General features: G+C 43.9%; 1 protein-coding gene across 1 annotated transcript in view; it reads left to right on the top strand.

The window, feature by feature from the left end:
• Nucleotides 1–26,291, top strand: part of POLE4 (DNA polymerase epsilon 4, accessory subunit) — a 40,181-nt gene extending 13,890 nt beyond the window's left edge. Inside the window, exons 3-4 of the mRNA XM_069740425.1 lie at nucleotides 24,468–24,509; nucleotides 26,044–26,291. Coding sequence (XP_069596526.1) covers nucleotides 24,468–24,509; nucleotides 26,044–26,057 — 56 coding nt within the window. The 3' untranslated portion in view covers nucleotides 26,058–26,291. The remainder of the gene's footprint in view (nucleotides 1–24,467; nucleotides 24,510–26,043) is intronic.
• Nucleotides 26,292–26,494: the final 203 nt, after the last annotated feature.

Below are 26,494 nucleotides of genomic sequence, written 5' to 3'. Positions count from 1 at the left end.
ACAGACAGCTGAAGGTAAGTATGTAGTGTTTGTTTTTTTTACTTCTATGCTGGTAACCAGGGTAAACATCGGGTTACTAAGCGCGGCCCTGCGATTAGTAACCCAATATTTTCCCTGGTTACCAGTGAAGACATTGCTGAATCGGCGTCACACACGCCGATTCAGCGATGTCTGCACGGAGTCCAGCGACAAAATAAAGTTCTGGACTTTCTGCAGCGACCAACGACATCACAGCAGGATCCTGATCGCTGCTGCCTGTCAAACACCGATATCGCTAGTCAGGACGCTGCAACGTCACGGATCGCTAGCGATATCGTTGTGAAGTTGTTTAGTGTGAAGGTACCTTTTTATTGCAAAAAAATAGTTATTGCATCACCACATTTTGACAGCTATAGTTTATCCATATTTTGGCCCACAGTCATGTGAGGTCCTGTTTTTTGCGGGACGAGTTGAATTTTTATTGGTACCATTTTGGGGCACATGACATTTTTTGATCGCTTTTTATTCTGATTTTTGGGAGGCAGAATGAACAAAAACCAGCAATTCCTAAATTTCTTTTTCTTTATACCCCGTTCCACGTGTGGTAAAATTCATAAAGCAGTTTTATTCTTCGGGTTAGTATGATGACAGCATTACCTCATTTATATCGTTTTTTTTACGTTTTGGAGCTTTTCCACAATAAAAACTATTTTGGGCGGCACGGTGGCGCAGTGGTTAGCACTGCAGTTTTGCAGCGCTGGAGTCCTGGGTTCAAACCCCACCAAGGACAACATCTGCAAAGAGTTTGTATGTTCTCCCTGTGTTTGCGTGGGTTTCCTCCGGGTACTCTGGTTTCCTCCCACATTCCAAAGACATACTGATAGGGAATTTAGATTGTGAGCCCCATCGGGGACAGTGATGATGTGTGCAAACTGTAAAGCACTGCGGAATATGTTAGCGCTATATAAAAATAAAGATTATTATTTTGTATAAAAAATAATTTTTTGCATTGCTTTATTCTGAGAGCTATAACTTTTTTTTTTTTTTTCTTTAATTTTTCTGCTAATGACTCTGTATGGCGGCTTTTTTTGCGGGACAAGATGACGTGTTCAGCGGTTCCATGTTTATTTATATCCTACTTTTTGATCACATTTTATTGCACTTTGTTTGGCAGTATGATAAAGCATTGTTTTTTGCCTTGTTTTATTTTTTTGCGGTGTTTACTGAAGGGTTTAACTAGTTGGATAGTTTTATAGGTCGGGTCGTTACGGACGCAGCGATACCAAATATGTGTACTTTTAGTGTGTGGTTTTGTTTTTTTTTTTTTTTTTTTTTACATAAATGGATTTATTGGAAAATATTTTTTTTTCTTAATTTGGGGATTATTTTTTTGTATATACCGTATATACTCGAGTATAAGCCGACTCCCCTAATTTTGATACAAAAAACTGTGAAAACTTAATGACTCGAGTATAAGCCTTGGGTAGGAAATGCAGCAGCTACCGGTAAATGTCAAAAGTAAAAATAGATACCAATAAAAGTAAAATTGAGACATCAGAAGGTTAAGTGTTTTTGAATATCCATATTGAATCAGGAGCACCATATAATGCTCCATACAGTTTGACGGGCTCCATATTAAAATGTGCCCCATATAATCCTGCATAAAGGTTAATAATGGCCCCATAAGATGCTCCATACAGACACTTGCCCCATATAATGCTCCACAAACGTTAATTATGGCCCTATGGCCCCATAAGATGCTCCATAAAGATATCTTCCCCATATAATGCTGCACAAACGTTGTGGCCCCATACAGACACTTGCGCCATATAGTGCTGCACAAACGTTATGGCCCCATAAGATACTCTATACAGACACTTGCCCCATATAGTGCTGCAAACGTTATGGCCCCATAAGATGCCCCATACAGACACTTGCCCCATTTGCTGTTGCTGCGATAAAAGATAAAAAAAAATCACATACTCACCTCTCTGTCGCTCAAGCCCCCAGCACTTTCAATATTCACCTGACTTCGTTCCGGCGCCGCTCCGTCTTCAGCGTCTTCTGCACTGACGTTCAGGCAGAGGGCGCGCACTAACCACGTCACCATGCCCTCTGACCTGAGCGTCACTGCAGAAGACGCTGAAGACGAAGCGGCACCTGGAACGAGGAGCAGGTGAATATCGCGCAGCGCTCCCCCTCCCCATTATACTCACCTGCTCCTGGGGCGGTCCCTGCTTCCCCGGCGCTGCAGCTTCTTCCTGTACCTATGAGAAGTGGAGCCGCATGTTCATTACTGTAATGAGCGGTACCATGTGACCACTCACTACAGGAAGAAGCTGGGGCGCCGGGAAGCCAGGGACCTGCAGGGACCGCGCCAGGAGCAGGTGAGTATATTTAGACAGCCCCCGCTCCCCCTCCCCTGCCGACCCCTGGGTATGACTCGAGTATAAGCAGAGAGGGGGACTTTCAGCCCAAAAAAATGGGCTGAAAATCTCGGCTTATACTCGAGTATATACGGTACATTCTATTTTTTTTTTTTTTTCTTCCTTTTTTTACTTTATAACATTGTCCCAGGTTGGCACATCACTATACTACATCAGATTGCTGATCTGACACTTTGCATAGTACTGTGTCAGATCAGCGATCTGACAGGCAGTGCAGGAGGCTTTCCGGCGCCTGTTCTGAGCAGGCGTCGGGAAGCCACCTCACTTCAGGACCCGGAAGGAGCCCCGTGGCCATTTTGGATCCGGGGACTCCATGGAGACCACCGGAACAACGCGATCGCATCACGTTGTTTCGGTGGGAGAGCGCAGGGAGACCCCATCTCTGCGCGATGCCCCTCTGTCGCTGTCACTACTGATAGCGGCATCAGAGGGGTTAAATGCCCACGATCGGTGCTAGCTGATCAGCTGACACCCGCACGCGATCGCCGCGGTGCTCACCGTTAGATCGTGCCGCTATACTAGTACTGCGGTTTAAAAAACCTAAAACGTAAATATCTTTATTAAATATACCAATGCTAAAAAAAAACCTAAAAAGGGATCGTTCCTTATTGAGAAAATTGCCTGATAATCTGGGCCCAAAAACGAGAAGTGATGCTGAGAATAATAGATTGAAGCTCAGCTATCTACATAAATAGTAACCAAAACATTGGAATACTAAAAAGACCCCTGCCATAATAAGGGTAAACAGGGGTATGCCCAGAAAAACACCTCAAAACTATTGACAGTACCTTTGATGTAGAAGTAATAGTGAAAATATTCTAGGGAGGGATATACACACTCACAACCGATGTGCAGAAAAGAGTGACCTAGCCCTAGGTGTAATTACTGTCTAGACATCTAAGGATTGTTGTCACCATGATGCCCAGTTGCCTGCATGTTTGTTGCACACAATAGCAGAGGAGTATGATTTAGTTTGGAACTTTATTTACTAGTACTCTTCTGTTTAATGGGGTAAACCATCATATACATATACCTTTACATGTGTGGTAGTATCTTTGTATCCTCATCTTGCAGGCTATGACTGTGCATTCATTGGAATATTTATGAGGGTCACTGTGTGACCGTACCAATTTACATTTTGTTTGATATAGGTTTATGTTACTGTATATTTGGGGATTACTATATCTGTTAATCCCCAAACTCATGTGGTGTGAGTGACTTAGGCTGATTGTACCCTCTCCTGCTTATATATTTACCATTTTTGATCTTGTGTATATACCCTATTTTACTCTTCGCCACGACAGCACCCACTTTGAGAGAGGGACCTGCCCATAGGAACAGGAAACCTACAGAGATAAAAAGGGCGGTCCCCCTCTCCTCCTCAGTTGGTTTCCTGTTCCTATCGGAAATCCCTGGAATACCTACAGATGGAGGTGGTTGGAGCACCTCCGCTTTGCTTTCCTACCTGAGCCTATGCACCCGCCTGTGTGGTTCTCTCGGTGACAGCAGGGGCTGCGGCATCAGAAGCAGCGGCGGGGGAGCCACTGCATGCAGCCTCCCCCCTCGTCTGAGTACGGGCCGGCAGGTTCCGGGCATGGAAGTCCGGCCTTTGGAGGGAGCGTGTGCATGGGGGCCGGTCCCGGACGTTCTAGGAGCGGCGCCGACCCTGATGCGCAAGTAAGTCTGCGCTGCTTCAATTGAACCGGAAGTGGTTGGAGCACTTCCGGTTCGCGGGGGCGGCGCGCTGCTGGGAGCCGCGCGATTCAAATGGGAAGCCGGGACGCAGAGCCGATGCTCAGTATGTCGTTCCCGGCAGAGAGTGAGCTTCCACTAGTAGTGGAACGCGACAGCGCTGATAAAAGCAGCGCTAAAGGTTCTAAATCCTCAGCGAAAAAGAGTGGTCGTTCCATGGAGGGATCTGACACTCACAGAAGTAAATCAAGGAGTACGGATACAGTACTCAGACCCCGCACAGCGTCTCCTCCTCCAAGACCGGTATGATAATGGAAATGAAGGCTTCACTGGGTGAGTGTTAACAAAAAAATCCTCTACCTATAAGCTGATTCCTTCCTTCTCTGATCTCCCCTACAATAAATCTAAACATAAAGAGTGTGCTTTGTGCACGCAGCCCTTGCCGGACACATATCCTAAGAGGCTGTGTCAGTCCTGTATAAGTCAGACCTTACAGGATGAGGCGGCTGTTACAGCCACAAGTATTAGAGCCATAATACGGCAAGAAATACAGTCTCTGGGATCAGGGTCCATAAAAAAGCATGATAATAAACGCCAGTCTCCTGACCCCAGTTCAGAATCTGAAGAGGGCTTAATTCATTCATCCAACACCTCAGAATCATCTCATAGTTCCTCTGAAGATGAAGGTGGAGCATGTTTTTCCGTTGAAAGCATTGACAGCCTTATAAAATCCATCAGAAATACTATGGGGTGCCCAGACGCTAAAGGAGTCAAATCTGCTGAAGATATTATGTTTGCAGGTCTGGGTCATAAAAAAAGACGAGCGTTTCCAGTAGTTTCTGCCATCAAGGACCTGGTAAAGAAAGAGTGGGACAAACAGGGGAAGGGGTTTCTCCCGTCCTCTTCTAAGAGGCGTTACCCCTTTAGCGATGAGGACTTCGCAGTATGGTCTAAAGTCCCAAAAGTGGATGCAGCTGTGGCATCCACCTCGAAACAGTCATCTCTTCCTGTGGAAGATGCAGGAATCTTGCTAGATCCCTTAGACCGCAAAACAGAGGCTCTCCTGAAAAGATCCTGGGAGACGATTACAGGAGCTTTCAAACCGGCCATATCAGGCACGTGCACAGCCAGGTCCCTATTAGTTTGGGTAGACCAACTGGAGCAACAAGTAAGAGGCAAGGTCTCAAGAGATAAAATCCTCCAAGCTTTGCCACTGATTAAAAGTGCCACGGCATTCTTAGCTGACGCTTCAGCGGACTCCCTCCGTTTAGCAGCGAGGTCAGCAGGTCTGGTCAATGCAGCTCGGCGTGCCCTTTGGCTCAAAGGATGGAAGGGAGATGCTCAGTCAAAAACTAGACTATGTTCAATCCCATGCCAGGGTGAGTTCTTGTTCGGGAAGGTCCTAGATGACCTACTTAACAAAGCTGGAGAGAGAAGGAAAGGCTTCCCTAAACAGTTTCTTCCTTCTTACAGGAGAGCGTTTAGAAGACGGCCATTTAACAGGAGGAGGCCGTACGAGCCACAAAAAGATTGCTGGGAATCAAAAGAAACCAAGCCGAAAGGTGCCGTATATAGTAACCCCGAAACATCTAGGCGGGGGCGATACTATCAGTAATGAAATCCCAGTTGGTGGCAGACTGAAGTTTTTTTTATCATAAATGGGAAGAGATAACATCAAATCAGTGGATTCTCAGTCTAATAAAAACTGGACTAAGGGTACCGTCACACAGTACAATTTTCATCGCTACAACGGTACGATCCGTGACGCTCCAGCATCGTAACAATATCGCTCCAGCGTCATAGACTGCTGTCACACTTTGCAATCTACGACGCTGGAGCGATAATTTCATGACGTATGTGCGATGTAGAAGCCGTTGGTTACTATGCGCCCATCGTATACGATATATGTTACACCATGCGATCATGCCGCCACAGCGGGACACTAGACGACGAAAGAAAGTTTCAAACGATCTGCTACGACGTACGATTCTCAGCGGGGTGCCTGATCGCAGGAGCGTGTCAGACACTGCGATATCGTAACTATATCGCTCGAACGTCACGAATCGTGCCGTCGTAGCGATCAAAATTGCACTGTGTGACGGTACCCTAAGACTAGATTTCTGTAAATTACCACAGGATAACTTTGTAGTAACATCATTAAGAGCGCCGGAACAACAAGAAGCGCTTCAATTAGAAATTCTGAGCCTATTGGCTAAGAATGTTCTCATCGAAGTACCATACAGTCAGAAAGGGAGGGGATTTTATTCCCCTTTATTTCTGGTTCCGAAACCAGATGGTACTTTTCGTACTATAATTAATCTAAGAAAATTAAATTCCTTCTTGCATGGGCATACCTTTAAGATGGAATCAATAAGATCAACCATAAAACTTTTGTTTCCTAGGTGCTTTATGGCAGGGCTGGATCTAAAGGATGCATATTATCATCTTCCAATCCATGCAGACCACCAACAATATCTCAGGGTGGCGATAAACCTGCAAGGCCGGGTCCGTCACTTCCAGTTTACGTCCATGCCATTCGGCCTTTCTATGGCTCCTCGAATTTTCACGAAAGTCATGCTAGAGGTGATGGCCTATCTACGTCATCAGGACACGCTGATTGTGCCCTATTTGGACGATTTCCTAATAATTGGTAATTCAGCATCTCAGTGTGAAGAACGCTTATCTAATACCATTTCATCGTTACAGGCTCTAGGCTGGATTGTAAACTTCAAAAAATCAAGGCTGCTTCCAGAAACTCTTCAGTCCTTCCTAGGACTACTCTTGGACTCTGTAAGTCAAAAATGTCTCTTGCCAGAAGCCAAAAAATCAATCATAATTTCAAAAATCATTACAGCAAGATCTAGTCCTCGTATGTCTCTTAGAGAGGCCATGTCTCTCCTAGGTTCACTCTCCTCCTGCATTCCGGCGGTTCAATGGGCCCAATACCATACTAGGGCTCTACAACACCAGATACTCCATGCCCAGTCATATTGCCAGGAGCATCTAAATTCAAAAATTACCTTCTCTGATAACGTGCTTCAATCACTTCTTTGGTGGTTGAATAAAGACCATTTGTCCAGAGGAGTCTCAAGGACAATTAGATCCTCTAAATTACTCACTACTGACGCAGGCCCAGAAGGGTGGGGAGCCCATCTAGACCAAAATATAGCCCAAGGTCGCTGGAATGCTTTAGAGATTCAGCAGTCTTCCAACTGGAAAGAACTAAATGCAGTATATTATGCTTTGAAATTTTTTTCTTCCCCAGCTTCGTGGTTCTCATGTCAAGATCCAATCAGACAACACAACTGTCGTCGCATATTTAAATCGGCAAGGCGGAACACGATCGGGAAGTCTGATGTGTTCAGCGGCAGAAATATTCGATCTAGCAGAACCCAATTTCCTTTCTCTCATGGCTGTCCATATCAGAGGAATAGAAAACTTAAGAGCCGACTTCCTAAGTCGTCACATGCTCCGCCAGGGAGAATGGACCCTCAATCCTCGCATATTCAAAAACATAGTGGACATATGGGGTCTTCCGCAGATAGACTTGTTTGCAACCAGGAGCAACAGGCAGGTACCAATGTTTGCTTCCCTGAGTCTGGCAGATCGTCCAGATATAGTAGACTCTCTCCAGTATCCTTGGAATTACGATCTAGCCTACGCCTTCCCACCAATGATGCTAATCCCATTGGTGGTCAAGAAAATAAGAGAAGAAAAATCGAGGGTGATTCTGATAGCTCCATTTTGGCCGAAGAGGCCCTGGTTCTCCTGTCTTCGAGCGATGTCAGTTTGCGACCAATGGATTCTGCCAATGACATCAGATCTACTCTCCCAAGGTCCATTCTACCATCCACAAGTGAAGGGCCTCCACCTCACGGCGTGGAACTTGAGAGGCAGATACTGACTTCGAGAGGGTTCTCTCAAGAGCTAATTAACACACTACTGTTAAGCAGAAAAAAGTCTACAACTATAATATATAGTAGGATATGGAAAAAATTCCTTGACTTCTATGCAAAACCTTTTTCCAGCAAAGTCCCTATTAATGCTGTCCTTGAATTTTTACAAAAAGGCCATGAGCTGGGGTTATCAGTCAATACTTTGAGGGTTCAAGTATCTGCCCTGGGAGCCCTTTATAGTGCTAATATTGCTGCTAATAGATGGATAAAAAGATTTATTAGAGCATGTGAAAGATGTACACCAGTACATGTCCCACGTTTGCCTCCCTGGGATTTGAATTTAGTCCTAGATGCCTTAACGGGACCTCCCTTTGAGCCCTTGCATTCTATCCCTTTATAAAATATTACATACAAGGTAGCTTTATTAATAGCCTTGACCTCTGTCAGAAGAGTGGGAGATATCCAAGCTCTTTCCATAGATCCTCCGTTCCTAATGATATATCAGGACAGAGTAGTTCTCAAACCCGATCCTTCATATCTCCCTAAAGTAGCTACAAAATACCATAGATCCCAAGAAATTTTTCTACCTTCCTTTTATGATAATCCAACAAATTCAGAGGAGGAGAATGCTACATATGTTGGATGTTAAGAGCGGTCCTGAGCTACATAGAGAGAACCCAGTCCTACAGACAGAGTAGGGCTCTGTTTGTCTCTTTTCAGGGTCATCGAAAAGGCTACGGGGTCACAAAAGCTACCTTGTCTCGATGGATCAAAGATGCCATCTGTCTTGCATACTTGTCAAAAGGCAAAGATCCTCCAGAGGGAGTAAAGGCGCATTCAGCTCGAGCCGTATCATCCTCGTGGGCGGAGAATAAAGACCTCTCCATCGAGCTTATATGTAAGGCCGCAACCTGGTCGTCGCCTTCAACATTCTATAAACACTATAGACTTGATCTGTCTTCCACCTCTGACTTGGCATTCGGGAGAGCCGTCCTTAGTACGGTAATCCCACCCAGGTGAAGGTTCTCTGAAAGTCTCTCAAAGTGGGTGCTGTCGTGGCGAAGAGTAAAAAGCCGGATTACGTACCGGTAATGCTCTTTTAATGAGCCACGACAGCACCCTGTCACTTCCCACCCTTGTAGATATGTATGTTTATTAATACTAAAATATTCGCATGGGTGATTATAGATATGATAAGATATACTTGTAATTAAGGATGTACACTAATTTTAACAACGGCGGTTCCTCTCGTACTGACAACTGAGGAGGAGAGGGGGACCGCCCTTTTTATCTCTGTAGGTTTCCTGTTCCTATGGGCGGGTCCCTCTCTCAAAGTGGGTGCTGTCGTGGCTCATTAAAAGAGCATTACCGGTACGTAATCCGGCTTATTCACAGCATTTTATACTATACAGAATTACAGGCCATCTTGCCCTCTGTTTCTGACTATCTGCTTCATAGGGCTATAACAGGAGATGGGGTCAGCCATCGTGGGGGCGCCATTCTCGAATTTTCTTAGGGTGCCAACCTTCGCACCTAGGTAGGTGTCCAGACAGTACACCTCGTCGCTTATTATGTATTACACTATGTGAATGTCGCTCTATTTCACCACCTTCCCCAATTTGTTGTTATGCAATTTTAATATTTGATTGATTGTTTATTAATAAAATTTACATGGACATGGAAATCTCAGCTTCTATCATCTTTTTTTGGTTTGGTTTAGTACTGCGGTTTTCAGGAACGCAGTTCCCGCAGAGCAGTACTAGTACGGCGCATGTCGGGAAGGGATTAAACTCAAATCATATCAACCTAAATTTACCAATAACAAATGCAATGTTTCACAAAACAACTATTTCAGAATCACTAGGATATATGAAAGCGTTCGAGCCATTACCACATTGGTCAGAATTGTAAAATTTCTTCTGGTCAAAAAGGTGAAAACAAGATTTGGCTTTAAGCAGTAAATGGACACATGCTTGCACTTCCATAAAACTTTTGTTTGAGATGCACAAAGATCAAATTTTTAATCTCTCTTTTTTTTTTATATATATATATATATTTCAAAACTGTGAAAATTGTTCTGGCTAGTGGAAAAGCAAATTGTCAAGAAAACCCTGGTAGTGAAAGGTTTAAACTGACGATTTGATGAACATTAACAATATTGGGTTATTTGCTCAATACACTGTAGTTCCGGCTCTTATTTTTATTAAGGGTGTGTTGTTTTTTTTGTTTGCTTTTTTTAAACCACAAAAAACCTGCAAATTTAACATTGGCTTAAAGGGAACCTGTCGGCAGGATTGTGCCTAGTTAACTACACACAGTGTCAGGTCGGCGCCGTTATATTGATTACAATGATACCTTGGTTGATTAAATCAGTCTTGTGGTTCTTTAATCTTCTTTTTTAGTTTTGAGTTAATGATCTGCTCAAGCTCGGGGATGGCCTTTGGTGGTCTTCATGTGGTGCTCTGGGTATCATTAATGCAGACTGCTGACAGGTCACTGAACCTTCAATTAAATAAGGCAGCACACTGTGGCGCCAAAACATGCAAACATGAAAATTGAACTGCATTAGAAAAATGAGAGCGTTTAGTGCATAAATTGGCCAATTCATGTGTACCTGGTAGCCACATTAAGGCATCTCTCGTACACCAGGACCTAGACTTTCCTCATTGAGAATAAATGTCTTCATCTGAATGGGAACCTACGTTTTTTTTTTTTTTTTTTCTTCATATTTCTAATGCAGTAATGCAGTTCAATTTTCATGTTTGCAAGTTTTGGCACCGCAGTGTGCTGCCTTATTTATTTAACTGTATACGAGTTGGTGACTCTAGGTTCACCACCTGTTCACACTTAGTCTACGTTTGGATGTGACGGTCAGTTTTTTTGAAGTTTGTATTCATTAGCCTTCTGACTGAGCACTCCACCTCTTAGCCACAGGTGTTTTAATCACAGCGGGACGACTACCCCTCCACAGAGAGAGAGAAATTTTAGTCTAAGAAGAAGATTCAAGGTAGGTTCCCATTCAGATGAAGACGTTTATTCTCAGCGATGAAAGGAAAGTCTAGGACCTGGTGTACTAGAGATGCCTTAGGCTACGTTCACATTAGCGTTTTGCGGGGCTGCGTCGGGCGCAGCCGCGGCGACGCATGCGTCATGCGCCCCTATATTTAACCCCTTTACCCCCAAGGGTGGTTTGCACGTTAATGACCGGGCCAATTTTTACAATTCTGACCACTGTCCCTTTATGAGGTTATAACTCTGGAACGCTTCAATGGATCCTGGTGATTCTGACATTGTTTTCTCGTGACATATTGTACTTCATGACAATGGTAAAAATTCTTTGATAGTACCTGCGTTTATTTGTGAAAAAAACGGAAATTTGGCGAAAATTATGAAAATTTCGCAATTTTCCAACTTTGAATTTTTATGCAATTAAATCACAGAGATATGTCACACAAAATACTTAATAAGTAACATTTCCCACATGTCTACTTTACATCAACACAATTTTGGAACCAAAATGTTTTTTTGTTAGGGAGTTATAAGGGTTAAAAGTTGACCAGCAATTTCTCATTTCTACAACACCATTTTATTTTAGGGACCACATCTCATTTGAAGTCATTTTGAGGGGTCTATATGATAGAAAATACCCAAGTGTGACACCATTCTAAAAACTACACCCCTCAAGGTGCTCAAAACCATATTCAAGAAGTTTATTATCCCTTCTGGTGCTTCACAGGAATTTTTTGAATGTTTAAATAAAAATGAACATTTAACTTTTTTTCACAAAAAATTTAATTCAGCTCCAATTTGTTTTATTTTACCAAGGGTAACAGGAGAAAATGGACCCCAAACATTGTTGTACAATTTGTCCTGAGTATGCCAATACCCCACATGTGGGGGGGTAAACCACTGTTTGGGCGCATGGCAGAGCTCGGAAGCGAAGGAGTGCCATTTGACTTTTCAATGCAAAATTGACTGGAATTGAGATGGGACGCCATGTTGCGTTTGAAGAGCCACTGATGTGCCTAAACATTGAAACCCCCCACAAGTGACACCATTTTGGAAAGCAGACCCCCTAAGGAACTTATCTAGAGGTGTGGTGAGCACTTTGACCCACCAAGTGCTTCACAGAAGTTTATAATGTAGAACCGTAAAAATAAAAAATCATATTTTTTCACAAAAATTATCTTTTCGCCCCCAATTTTTTATTTTGTCAAGGGTAAGAGAAGAAATTGGACCCCAAAAGTTGTTGTACAATTTGTCCTGAGTACGCTGATACCCCATATGTGGGGGTAAACCACTGTTTGGGCGGATGGGAGAGCTCGGAAGGGAAGGAGCGCCGTTTGACTTTTCAAAGCAAAATTGACAGGAATTGAGATGGGACGCCATGTTGCGTTTGAAGAGCCACTGATGTGCCTAAACATTGAAACCCCCCACAAATGACACCATTTTGGAAAGTAGACCCCCTAAGGAACTTATCTAGAGGTGTGGTGAGCACTTTGACCCACCAAGTGCTTCACAGAAGTTTATAATGCAGAGCCGTAAAAATAAAACAAAATTTTTTTCCCACAAAAATTATTTTTTTAGCCCCCAGTTTTGTATTTTCCTGAGGGTAACAGGAGAAATTGGACCCCAAAATTTGTTGCCCAATTTGTCCTGAGTGCGATGATACACCATATGTGGGGGGGAACCACTGTTTGGGCGCATGGGAGGGCTCGGAAGGGAAGGAGCTCCATTTGGAATGAGGACTTAGATGGAATGGTCTGCAGGTGTCACATTGCATTTGCAGAGCCCCTAATGTACCTAAACAGTAGAAACCTCCCACAAGTGACACCATTTTGGAAACTAGACCCCCTAAGGAACTCATCTAGATGTGTTGTGATAGCTTTGAACCCCCAAGTGTTTCACTACAGTTTATAACGCAGAGCCGTGAAAATAAAAAATCTTTTTTTTTTCCCACAAAAAATGTTTTAGCCCCGAGTTTTGTGTTTTCCCAAGGGTAACAGGAGAAATTGGACCCCAAAAGTTGTTGTCCTATTTGTCCTGAGTACGCTGATACCCCATATGTTGGGGTAAACCCCTGTTTGGGCACACGGGAGAGCTCGGAAGGGAAGAAGCACTGTTTTATTTTTTCAACGCAGAATTGGCTGGAATTGAGATCGGACTCCATATCGCGTTTGGAGAGCCCCTGATGTGCCTAAACAGTGGAAACCCCCTAATTATAACTGAAACCCTAATCCAAACACACCCTCATTCCTAATCCCAACAGTAACCCTAACCACACCTCTAACCCAGACACACCCCTTACCCTAATCCCAAACCTATTCCCAACTGTAAATGTAATCTAAACCCTAACTGTAACTTTAGCCCCAACCCAAACTGTAGCCCTAGCCCTAACCCTAATCCTAACCCTAGCCCTAACCCTAGCCCTAACCCTAATCCTAGCCCTAACCCTAGCCCTAACCCTAGCCCTAATGGGAAAATGGAAATAAATACATTTTTTTAATTTTTCCCTAACTAAGGGGGTGATGAAGGGGGGTTTGATTTACTTTTATAGCGGGTTTTTTAGCGGATTTTTATGATTGGCAGCCGTCACACACTGAAAGACGCTTTTTATTGCAAAAAATATTTTTTGCGTTACCACATTTTGAGAGCTATAATTTTTCTATATTTTGGTCCACAGAGTCATGTGAGGTCTTGTTTTTTGCGGGACGAGTTGACGTTTTTATTGGTAACATTTTCGGGCACGTGACATTTTTTGATCGCTTTTTATTCCGATTTTTGTGAGGCAGAATGACCAAAAACCAGCTATTCATGAATTTCTTTTGGGGGAGGCGTTTATACCGTTCCGCGTTTGGTAAAATTGATAAAGCAGTTTTATTCTTCGGGTCAGTACGATTACAGCGACACCTCATTTATATCATTTTTTTATGTTTTGGCGCTTTTATACGATAAAAACTATTTTTATAGAAAAAATAATTATTTTGGCATCGCTTTATTCTCAGGACTATAAGGGTATGTTCACACGTTCAGGATTTCCTTCCTTTTTTTTTCAGGACAGTTTTTTTAAAAAACTGCAGCTCTTGGCAGAAAACGCAGGTCCTTTTTTTGTCCTTTTTTGATGCGTTTTTTTATGCGTTTTTTTATGCGTTTTTTTATCCTTTTTTTACTGTGTGTTTCCTAGGAAGCTTTTTAGGGCTAAAATGGCTGAAAATACCCTAACCCTACCCCTAACCCTACCCCTAACCCTACCCCTAACCCTATTCTAACCTTAGTGAAAAAAAAAAAAAAAATTCTTAATTTTTTTATTGTCCCTACCAATGGGGGTGACAAAGTGGGGGGGGTGTCATTTACTATTTTTTTATTTTGATCACTGAGATAGGTTATATCTCAGTGATCAAAATGCACTTTGGAGCGAATCTGCCGGCCGGCAGATTCGGCGGGCGCACTGCGCATGCGCCCGCCATTTTGCAAGATGGCGGCGCCCAGGGAGAAGACGGCCGGACGGACACCGGGACGCCGGGTAAGTATAAGGGGGGGAGATTAGGGCACGGGGGGGGGCATCGGAGCACGGGGGGGGCATCGGAGCACGGGGGGGCGGGATCGGAGCACGGGGGGGCAGCCACACTCCGCCCACGCACTTCCGCCCGCTCCCCCGCACTTCCTGCTGCAGCGGTTCTGCACATCAAATCGCAGTAAAACCCGCAGATATATTTTTGATCTGCGGGTTTTACTGCGATTTTGACCTCACAATGGAGATCAATGGGTGCAGAACCGCTGCGGTTCAGGAAAAAGAATTGACATGCTCCTTCTTTTTTACCGCGGCTATTCAGCGCGGCTTTTTACACTAAATTCCGGATCATGTGCACAGCAGTGACTGTTTTCCATAGGGTTACATTGTTATGTACCCTGCATGGAAAACAGCTGCGGAACCACAGCGGCAATACCGCTGCGGTTCCGCAGTAAAAAACGCACTGTGTGAACATGGCCTAACTTTTTTTTATTTTTTTGCTGATGATGCTGTATGGGGGCTCGTTTTTTGCGGGACAAGATGACGTTTTCAGCGGTACCATGGTTATTTATATCTGTCTTTTTGATCGCGTGTTATTCCACTTTTTGTTCGGCGGTATGATAATAAAGCGTTGTTTTTTGCCTCGTGTTTTTTTTTTTTTTTTTTCTTACGGTGTTTACTGAAGGGGTTAACTAGTGGGCCAGTTTTATAGGTCGGGCCGTTACGGACGCGGCGATACTAAATATGTGTACTTTTATTGTTTTGTTTTTTTTATTTAGATAAAGAAATGTATTTATGGGAATAATATATTTTTTTTTTTTTTCATTATTTTGGAATATTTTTTTTTATTTTTTTTTACACGTTTGAAAATTTTTTTTTTACTTTGTCCCAGGGGGGGGACATCACAGATCAGTGATCTGACAGTTTGCACAGCACTCTGTCAGATCACTGATCTGACATGCAGCGCTGCAGCCTTCACAGTGCCTGCTCTGAGCAGGCTCTGTGAAGCCACCTCCCTCCCTGCAGGACCCGGATCCGCGGCCATCTTGGATCCGGGGCTCGAGGAGGGAGGGAGGTAAGACCCTCGCAGCAACGCGATCACATCGCGTTGCTGCGGGGGGCTCAGGGAAGCCCGCAGGGAGCCCTGCACCGCCGGCACATCGCGATCATCTTTGATCGCGGTGTGCCAGGGGTTAATGTGCCGGGGGCGGTCCGTGACCGCTCCTGGCACATAGTGCCGGATGTCAGCTGCGATAAACAGCTGACACCCGGCCGCGATCGGCGGTACTCCCCCCGTGAGCGCCGCCGATCGCGCTGGACGTACTATCCCGTCCATGGTCATAGGGGCCCACCCCACATGGACGGGATAGTACGTCCGATGTCAGAAATGGGTTAACATGGGGGCGCATGGACATGCATTTTCATGCGTTTTGTGATGCATGCATCTTTTTTGGCGCAAGCGTCAGGGCGCAGAGGACGCAGCAAGTTACATTATTTTTGCATCCAAAATCCGGCCAAAAAAAGACGCATGCGTCACAAAACTAAGCGTTTTGCATGCGTTCTTGTTTGAGTTGTGCGTTGGGTCGCCGACGCAGTACCGCACAACGCAAATGTGAACATAGCCTTAATGTGGCTACCAGGTACACAGGAATTGGCCAATTTATGTGCTAAACGCTCTCATTTATTCATATTTCTAATGCAGTTCAATTTTCATGTTTGCAGGTTTTGGCGCAGCAGTGTGCTGCCTTATTTATTTAACTGTATACGAGATGGTGACTCTAGGTTCAGCACCTGTTCACACTTAGTCTATGTTTGGATGTGATGGTCAGTTTTTTTAAACTGTACCTTCACTGACCTGCCTCCCTAGATTACATAATGAATATTATATATATTCTTGGAAAATAATCCCCTTCTGCAGACAGGTGCCTGTGATTCAGCATGATCGCATATATAATGTGTATGTAATCCTCTTCTTTTTTGCTATCCATAAATTCCTTAAAAATCAGTTTGAAAATTGGCGCTGTTGCAGTAGAAGCTATCGGCGATCCGATAGCTGCTACTGCGCAGACACTGGCGGTGCCATCTTGGCGGAGATTTTTTTTTTTTCTCTAGCAAATTGGCGGCACCTGCGCAGTAACAGCTATCGGATCGCCGGCTATCTTCAGGAGGAAGTAACCACACGAAATCTGCGTTGGATCGGCGGGAACACCTGCATCACAATTGGGTTACCAATGTGTTTATTTTTTTCTCCTTACATGTTCTATATGCACGCTTCAGAGCAGCACCTTATACCGGAGGCACTTTAGCTGATAGTGGCATTGTTCCACTCGGGATCTATTTTGCACATTAGATTTATTCCAGGTAAACACCAAGTTGTATATTATGCAGTGTTTCCCATCCATTATATTTGGTATTTCAGCCTTTGTGATTATTTAAGCTAACTTGTTATCTACTATATTTAATAAAATGTATTTGGCACATATACTCCATTTTCTTTATTTTATATATATATGTGATTATGCCTGCCTGCAGAAGGGGATTTTTTTCCAAGATGTACCGTATATACTCGAGTATAAACCGACCCGAGTATAAGCTGACCCCCCTAATTTTGCCACAAAAAACTAGGAAAACGTATTGACTCGAGTATAAGCCTAGGGTAGGAAATGCAGCAGCTACCGGTGAATTTCAAAAATAAAAATAGATGCTCCATACCGTTCATTATTGCCCCATAGATGCTCCATATAAAGCTGTGCCACATATAATGCTCTGCACCGTTCATTAAGGCCCCATAGATGCTCCATATAAAACTGCCACATATAATGCTCTGCACCGTTCATTATGGCCCCATAGATGCTCCATATAAAACTGTGCCACATATAATGCTCTGCACCGTTCATTATGGCCCCATAGATGCTCTATATAAAGCTGTGCCATATAGAATGCTCTGCACCGTTCATTATTGCCCCATAGATGTGCCATAAAAAGCTGTGCCATATAGTGCTCTGCACTGTACATTATTGCCCCATAGATGTGCCATAGAAAGCTGTGCCATATAGTGCTCTGCACTGTACATTATTGCCCCTTAGATGTGACATAGAAAGCTGTGCCATATAGTGCTCTGCACCGTTCATTATTGCCCCATAGATGTGCCATAGAAAGCTGTGCCATATAGTGCTCTGCCATATAGAATGCTCTGCACCATTGATTATTGCCCCATAGATGTGCCATATAAAACTGTGCCATATATAATGCTGCTGCAATAAAAAAAAAAGACATACTCCCCTCTCTTTCTTGCAGCTCCTCAGCATCCCGTCTCCGCACTGACTGATCAGGCAGAGGGCGGCGCGCACACTAGTACGTCATCGCGCCCTCTGACCTGCACAGTCACTGCAAGAGGACGCGAAGACAGAGCGGCGCCCGGCGTGTGGAACGCGGACAGGTAAATATGAGATACTTGCCTGCTCCCGGCGTCCCTGGCTCCTTCCCCAGGACAGCTGGTCTCCGGGTGCCGCAGCCTCTTCCTCTGTCAGCGGTCACCGTTACCGCTCATTAGAGAAATTAATATGCGGCTCCACCCCTATGGGAGTGGAGTCCATATTCATGACTTTAATGAGCGGTCCCACGTGACCGCTGAACAGGGGAAGAGCTGCAGCACCCGAAGACCGTGGGACAGGCAGGGGGAGCGCCAGGAGCCCCGGAAGCAGGTAAGTATGCCTCAGACCTCTCTCCCCCTCACCCGCCGACCCCACCGCCGACTGTGACTCGAGTATAAGCCGAGAGGGGCACTTTCAGCCCAAAAATTTGGGCTGAAAATCTCGGCTTATACTCGAGTATAGAACGTAAAATCACTGCACTCGTACGATGAAGATATTCAATTCATGTGGATAATTTTATTAGATAAATGTTCAGGTGAAGCGATAAGTATAAAACGTTTCGGCCAGCCCGTGGCCTTGTTCACTAAATCGCTGAAACAAATAGAACAGAACAGTAGTAAATAATGACTTTGAAGCAGTTACAGAAGAAGTAGTAAGCAGGCTCCTTGCATCTTCTCGCCCGACCACTTGCACCAGTGACCCATTCCATCATATCTCCTCCAGTCCCTTTCCCCGGCTGTCACCTCTCACCTAACAAAAATATTCAACCTTTCCCTCACTTCCGGTATTTTTCCCTCCTCATTTAAGCATGCCATCATACATCCATTACTTAAAAAACCATCCCTCGATCAAAACTGTGCCGCTAATTATAGACCTGTTTCTAATCTTCCCTTCATCTCTAAACTCCTCGAACGCCTGGTCCACTCCCGTCTTACCCGCTATCTCTCAGATAACTCTCTTCTCGACCCTCTTCAATCTGGCTTCCGCTCTTTACACTCTACTGAAACTGCCCTCACTAAAGTCTCTAATGACCTACTAACAGCTAAATCTAATGGTCACTACTCCATGCTAATTCTCTTGGATCTCTCTGCAGCATTCGACACTGTGGATCATCAGCTCCTCCTCACTATGCTCCGCTCCATCGGCCTCAAGGACACCGTTCTCTCCTGGTTCTCCTCCTATCTCTCTGACCGATCCTTCACTGTATGTTTTGCTGGTTCCTCCTCCTCTCACCTTCCCCTTACTGTTGGGGTTCCTCAAGGATCAGTCCTAGGCCCCCTACTCTTCTCGTTGTATACTGCCCCTATTGGACAAACAATCAGTAGATTTGGTTTCCAGTACCATCTCTATGCTGACGACACCCAATTATACACTTCTGCTCCTGATATCACACCGACCTTTTTAGAAAACACCAGTGATTGTCTTACCGCTGTCTCTAACATCATGTCCTCCCTCTATCTGAAACTAAACCTGTCAAAAACTGAACTCCTCGTGTTCTCTCCCTCTACTAACCTACCTTTGCCTGACATTGCCATCTCCGTGTGCGGTTCCACCATTACTCCAAAGCAACATGCCCGTTGCCTTGGGGTCATCCTTGATTCTGACCTTTCATTCACCCCCTACATCCGATCACTGGCTCGCTCTTCTTACCTGCATCTCAAAAACATTTCTAGAATTCGCCCTTTTCTTACTTTCGACTCTGCAAAAACTCTGACTGTTTCACTTATTCATTCTCGTCTGGACTATTGTAATTCTCTACTAATCGGCCTCCCTCTTGCAAAACTCTCCCCGCTCCAATCTGTCCTGAATGCTGCAGCCAGGATCATATTCCTCACCAACCGTTACACCGATGCCTCTACCCTGTGCCAGTCATTACACTGGCTACCCATCCACTCCAGAATCCAGTACAAAACTACTACCCTCATCCACAAAGCACTCCATGGCTCAGCACCACCCTACATCTCCTCCCTGGTATCAGTCTACCACCCTACCCGTGCCCTCCGCTCCGCTAATGACCTCAGGTTAGCATCCTCAATAATCAGAACCTCCCACTCCCGTCTCCAAGACTTTACACGTGCTGCGCCGATTCTTTGGAATGCACTACCTAGGTTAATACGATTAATCCCCAATCCCCACAGTTTTAAGCGTGCCCTAAAAACTCATTTGTTCAGACTGGCCTACCGCCTCAATGCATTAACCTAACGATCCCTGTGAGGCCTATTTATAATAAAAAAAAAAAAAAAAAAAAAAAGGTTCCTCGCATCATGTTCTCATACACTTTATGCAGTATTAGCCCTCTGTGTCTGTACTGCTACATACTTAGGCAGTTAACTGGTTCATGCAGCTTTACATGAACACCTGAGCCTTACACTATAGCTGGTCCGAATAACTAAAGCAATTGTTACCATCCACCTCTCGTGTCTCCCCTTTTCCCCATAGTTTGTAAGCTTACGAATTTCCCCACATTACTGGTTATACTCTTCCAAGGTATTCAACTGTTGCTCTGGCTGGTCCCTTAAAGCACACAGGTAGTTATGTATTTTTACTTTTTATCATCCACCTACTTGTTACGTGCACACTGGATTATTTAGTGTATCTATATCTACCCATACAGCCATTGGTATACACCTGTCTGCCCTGCAACACGGCGACTACGGCATCGTTAACACTAAGGTGATGTGTATACATACATGGCGGCCGAGCTAGGCCTATCTATGGTTGTACCTGAGGTCATACTAACACCAGTTATGCAGCAGCCCAGCTCATTTTTCCTATTACCTGTTACAGGTTACATAGTAACATAGTAAGGCCGAAAAAAGACATTTGTCCATCCAGTTCAGCCTATATTCCATCATAATAAATCCCCAGATCTACGTCCTTCTTCAGAACCTAATTGTATGATACAATATTGTTCTGCTCCAGGAAGACATCCAGGCCTCTCTTGAACCCCTCGACTGAGTTCGCCATCACCACCTCCTCATGCAAGCAATTCCAGATTCTCACTGCCCTAACAGTAAAGAATCCTCTTCTATGTTGGTGGAAAAACCTTCTCTCCTCCAGACGCAAAGAATGCCCCCTTGTGCCCGTCACCTTCCTTGGTATAAACAGATCCTCAGCGAGATATTTGTATTGTCCCCTTATATACTTATACATGATTATTAGATCGCCCCTCAGTCGTCTTTTTTCTAGACTAAATAATCCTAATTTCGCTAATCTATCTGGGTATTGTAGTTCTCCCATCCCCTTTATTAATTTTGTTGCCCTCCTTTGTACTCTCTCTAGTTCCATTATATCCTTCCTGAGCACCGGTGCCCAAAACTGGACACAGTACTCCAGGTTATTTTCCTTTTTCTCTTGGCTGACACCCCAGCAGCAATATTTACGCATTCGAAGGAAGAATCTACTACCTAAGGGTACGCTGGACTATCTTTCCCTACCGTCTCTTCTGTTACTAATTATCTATTGTGCATCTCTCTTGCTCCATTGTTTTTTGTTCCTTGTTAATTATTGATGGTATGAGCCTAGATGGCCTCCATTTCCTCGACACAAGTATTGACGTGCTTTCTGAACTGTATATATGTAATCTTGTCCTTGTCCTGTACATAGTTATTTACTACTGTTCTGTTCTATTTGTTTCAGCGATTTAGTGAACAAGGCCACGGGCTGGCCGAAACGTTTTATACTTATCGCTTCACCTGAACATTTATCTAATAAAATTATCCACATGAATTGAATATCTTCATCATACGAGTGTAGTGATTTTACGTTCTATGATTGAGAGGACCACAGGTTCCGTTCATTTGCACCGTCACCTCCAGAACTGTCGAGTGCTAGCCTTCTATACTCTCTATACTCGAGTATATACGGTATATAATATTCCTTATGTAAAATAGAGGGCAGGTCAGAGAGGGATCAGTGACCTGTCAGAAGTCATACTGGTGAATACCTAATTGGAACACCACAAAACTGAAAATAAAGATTATACAACAACCATAAGATGAATTTCATCAACCAATGTATCATTAAGCGGTATAATGGAGCCGACCTGACACTGTCTGTAGGTTACTGTGCACAATCCTTCGGGGGCAGCTCGGTGGCTCAGTGGATAGCACTGAGCCTTGCAGTGCTGGGGTCCTGGGTTCAAATCCCACCAAGGACAACATCTGCAAGGAGTTTGTATTGGGTTTGTGTGGGTTTCCTCCAGGCACTCGTGTTTTCTCCCACATTCCAAAGACATACTGATAGGGAATTTAGATTGTGAGTCCCATGGGGCAGTGATTTTCAACCTTTTTTGAGCCGCGGCACACTTTTTATACTTAAAAAATCCCGAGGCACACCACCAACCAAAATGGCACAAAATGGTGCGTCCAGGTTTGAGATGAAAGTCTGCAGTCATTCTATGTGACTGCAGGCTTCTGAATTCTCACAGCGCAAGCACTGCACACTTTCAGGATTCTCCCTTGCCGGTGGACGGTCATGACAGCACAAGTATGTGATTTGGATACTTCTGGCCACATTCTAACTAGACGTGTCCGGCCTCAGTCAATTCATTTTCATTGAATGAGGCCACACATGTCTAGTCAGCACGTGACCGCATGTATGTAAATCACCAACACCAGAGAATTATGATAGCAGTGTGCACTGTGAGAATTCAGAAGTCTGCAGTCACATAGTATGACTGCAGACTCATCACAACCTTGGACATCCCCTTTAATGTTCCTAACAAATAAAAATGAGAATTGGTATCACAAAAAAAACACATTTACATCCAGGTACCTGATAGATGACCTTGTTTGTGGAGTCGCCTCTTTCTTTTCATCTTCACCTTGTCCAGATGCCATGATTACTCTTCTCATCCACCGGCAGAGCTCGTTTCTGCAGACTTCCATCTTCTCCTGTCTTCTGCAGCACATCCCGACACAACACCCTTAAAGATAGCAGTGTTATTATAATGCTCCGGAATAACAATATCTGCCCTAGGCTGAGCCCCTGAGTAAATAATTGCCCCTCACTTTATTCCCAGCACATAATATGACCCTCTCTGTCCCTCTTATGGTACATGCCATCCACACTACCCTCTCTTTTCCATACTTCACACTGCCTTCTCATATGGTGTCCCTCATAGAGAGCCCAGTCTCTCTACTGTGCCCCTTCATTACACTCCTCCTACTTGGCATACTGTCTCCTCCTGGCTGTTACCCTCACACTACTCAGTATCTATTATGTGACCACTCACACTTTCATCCCCCCATACTGTCTGCACACATTTCTAATAGCCTCCTCCTGTACATCCCCCCCCCCCTGCTAACATACCCCTTTGCTCTCTCCACATTTCCTCCTCACACATTCCCCCGACTCCCCATACTGTCCTCACACATCCCATCACCGTTGCTCCCAGTACTGTCAGCACACATTTTTCCCCTCGCTACTGTGTCCACCCCCATCTCCCCACTCACCCCCACAGAATATATCCACTGCCCTTCCGATAGAATAAATCCATCCCCTTCCACAGAATAAATGCACCCTGCCCCACACATGCTAAATAAATTCCAGCCCCCCCCCACGTACACACTGAATAAATCCCCCACACACACTGAATAAATCCCCCCCACACACTGAATAAATCCCCCCCACACACTGAATAAATCCCCCCACACACACTGAATAAATCCCCCCCCCACACACTGAATAAATCCCCCCCCCACACACTGAATAAATCCCCCCACATACTCCCCATAAACCCGCCCCATGCTGAATCTTCGGTGTCTTCAGCTCCACAGCACAGGAGCACTTACCACCAAGTCTCTTCTTTCTCCTGCGCGCCGGATAGTGATGTCAGCAGCGTGATCACATGACTTGATCACGCTGCTGGCGTCGCTCTGACCCAGCGGTCAGAGCCTCAATTGTACTCGCAGCTGGTAGATGTCTGCGAGTACAATTGATCTCCGGGAGCCGGCGCGCTGCAGCTTCTCTGTGCCGGCTGTCAGCTTGACAGTCGGCACAGAGAACAGCTGACTCCCGTTCCCCGCGGCACACCCGACCATGTGTCGCGGCACACTGGTTGAAAAACACTGCCATGGGGGACAGTGATAATGTGTGCAAAACTGTAAACCGGAATATGTTAGCGCTACATAAAAATAAAGATTATTATTAATCCTGACAGGTTCCAATTAAAGTGATTGTTCACTACTGGACTTACAAGTTTAATCAGTTCAGTGGCATTACTTGTCACATGCCAGGATTTTCCCTGTAGCAAACAACCTCTTTAATTAGACTGATCACAGAATTGTATTACTGCTCGGTGTGTTCCATGAAAATGCTACCTGAAGAGCAACAGGAAAATTGCACTGCTGGGTTGCTTGTCTTGTACATCATGTGGTAAATGAAATTATTAAAATCATATTCGCAGTCTGTCATGGAAGAATCAAGCCCTCATATGACTGGCTGAATGTGTGTATTAAAGATGTATAGCTTTTAGAAGGTTCAGATGAAACACAAACATTCATGGCACAAAGATGTTAATGAGACACTAGTTCTTTTTCTAAATGGGCTGCTCTCTTAATTTCAGACAACGCAATTGATGCTTTTGACGAATTTGCATTTTTGGAAGGTAAGTCACATTGAAAGTCATTTTATTATTCTCTTCACCATTAAGAATTTGTAAACTCTGTTTTGGGATTACATAGTTACATAGTTATTAAGGTTGAAGGAAGACTATATGTCCATCTAGTTCAACCCATAGCCTAACCTAACATGCCCTAACATGTTGATCCAGAGGAAGGCAAAAAAAACCCATGTGCAAAGAGTAAGCTCCACATTGGGGAAAAAAATTCCTTCCCGACTCCACATACGGCAATCAGACTAGTTCCCTGGATCAACGCCCTATCAAGGAATCTAGTGTATATACCCTGTAACATTATACTTTTCCAGAAAGGTATCCAGTCCCCTCTTAAATTTAAGTAATGAATCACTCATTACAACATCACATGGCAGAGAGTTCCATAGTCTCACTGCTCTTACAGTAAAGAATCCGTGTCTGTTATTATGCTTAAACCTTTTTTCCTCCAACCGCAGAGGATGCCCCCTTGTCCCTGTTTCAGGTCTATGATTAAAAAGATCATCAGAAAGGTCTTTGTACTGTCCCCTCATATATTTATACATTAAAATGAGATCACCCCTTAGTCTTCGTTTTTCCAAACTAAATAGCCCCAAGTGTAATAACCTATCTTGGTATTGCAGACCCCCCAGTCCTCTAATAACCTTGGTCGCTCTTCTCTGCACCCGCTCCAGTTCAGCTATGTCTTTCTTATACACCGGAGACCAGAACTGTGCACAGTATTCTAAGTGTGGTCGAACTAGTGACTTGTATAGAGGTAAAATTATATTCTCCTCATGAGCATCTATGCCTCTTTTAATGCATCCCATTATTTTATTTGCCTTTGTAGCAGCTGCCTGACACTGGCCACTGAATTTAAGTTTGTCATCCACCCATACACCCAGGTCTTTTTCATTGACTGTTTTGCCCAGAGTTTTAGAATTAAGCACATAATTATACATCTTATTACTTCTACCCAAGTGCATGACCTTACATTTATCCCCATTAAAGCTCATTTGCCATTTATCAGCCCAAGCTTCTAGTTTACATAAATCATCCTGTAATATAAAATTGTCCTCCTCTGTATTGATTACCCTGCAGAGTTTAGTGTCATCTGCAAATATTGAAATTCTACTCTGAATGCCCCCTACAAGGTCATTAATAAATATGTTAAAAAGAAGAGGGCCCAATACTGACCCCTGTGGTACCCCACTGCTAACCGCTACCCAGTCCGAGTGTGCTCCATTAATAACCACCCTTTGTTTCCTATCCCTGTATCAATTGATTAAAAGCGAACCCACAAATCTGCCTAGTATAAATGCAGTGAGCAGAAATGAGTATTATTAATTTGGTAATGTTGCGTACATGCCCTGCTTTTCTCTGCACTAAATGACTGCAGGTTATGCAGACTAGTAGAAACAAAAAAGTGCATACCCTTTACATAAACTTCCACAGAGACTACATTGTCAAAGAAAAAAAGTTTCTTGTAATTTACAAAGTTAGATTTCTGTAATTATTAGTAAAATGGATATGACTTTTTTTTTTCCAGGCACATTGGAGTGATTGCTAAGCTACTTTGAAAAGATGACAACTAGAAAACGTAAAGAAAAGCAGACTTCTAATTAAAATCCGCATGGCAGCCGTACACGTGGCTACAGCATTAAAGTATCAATGTCCTTTTTTTTTTTTTTTCTTTATTAAATCATTTGATGGAAATGTTAAATGATGACGTGTACATAATTGTATGACTCTTTTGGTATTTTTGTCATTGTTTATATATTAAATTATTTTTAAACAGTTGTGTACCAACATTCATTAACAATCCATAAGTTTGATTCTTGGGTGAAAAGGATAAGGCCACAACCATAGATTTTTCATTTAATGCGCAAGGCCATATGGCTGCATGCTTGGATTCATTTTGGGCATTAGCAAACACCTCACCAAAAATCTAGTTTTATTAAAAAATGTAATTGTATTTACTTAGTGACCGAGAAAAATAT

The sequence above is a fragment of the Ranitomeya imitator genome, chromosome 1, assembly GCF_032444005.1.
Source record: "Ranitomeya imitator isolate aRanImi1 chromosome 1, aRanImi1.pri, whole genome shotgun sequence".
NCBI classification, from domain to species: Eukaryota; Metazoa; Chordata; class Amphibia; order Anura; family Dendrobatidae; genus Ranitomeya; species Ranitomeya imitator.
The sequence above is the reverse complement of the archived record's forward strand: the minus strand, read 5'-3'. Positions and strand labels throughout refer to the sequence as shown.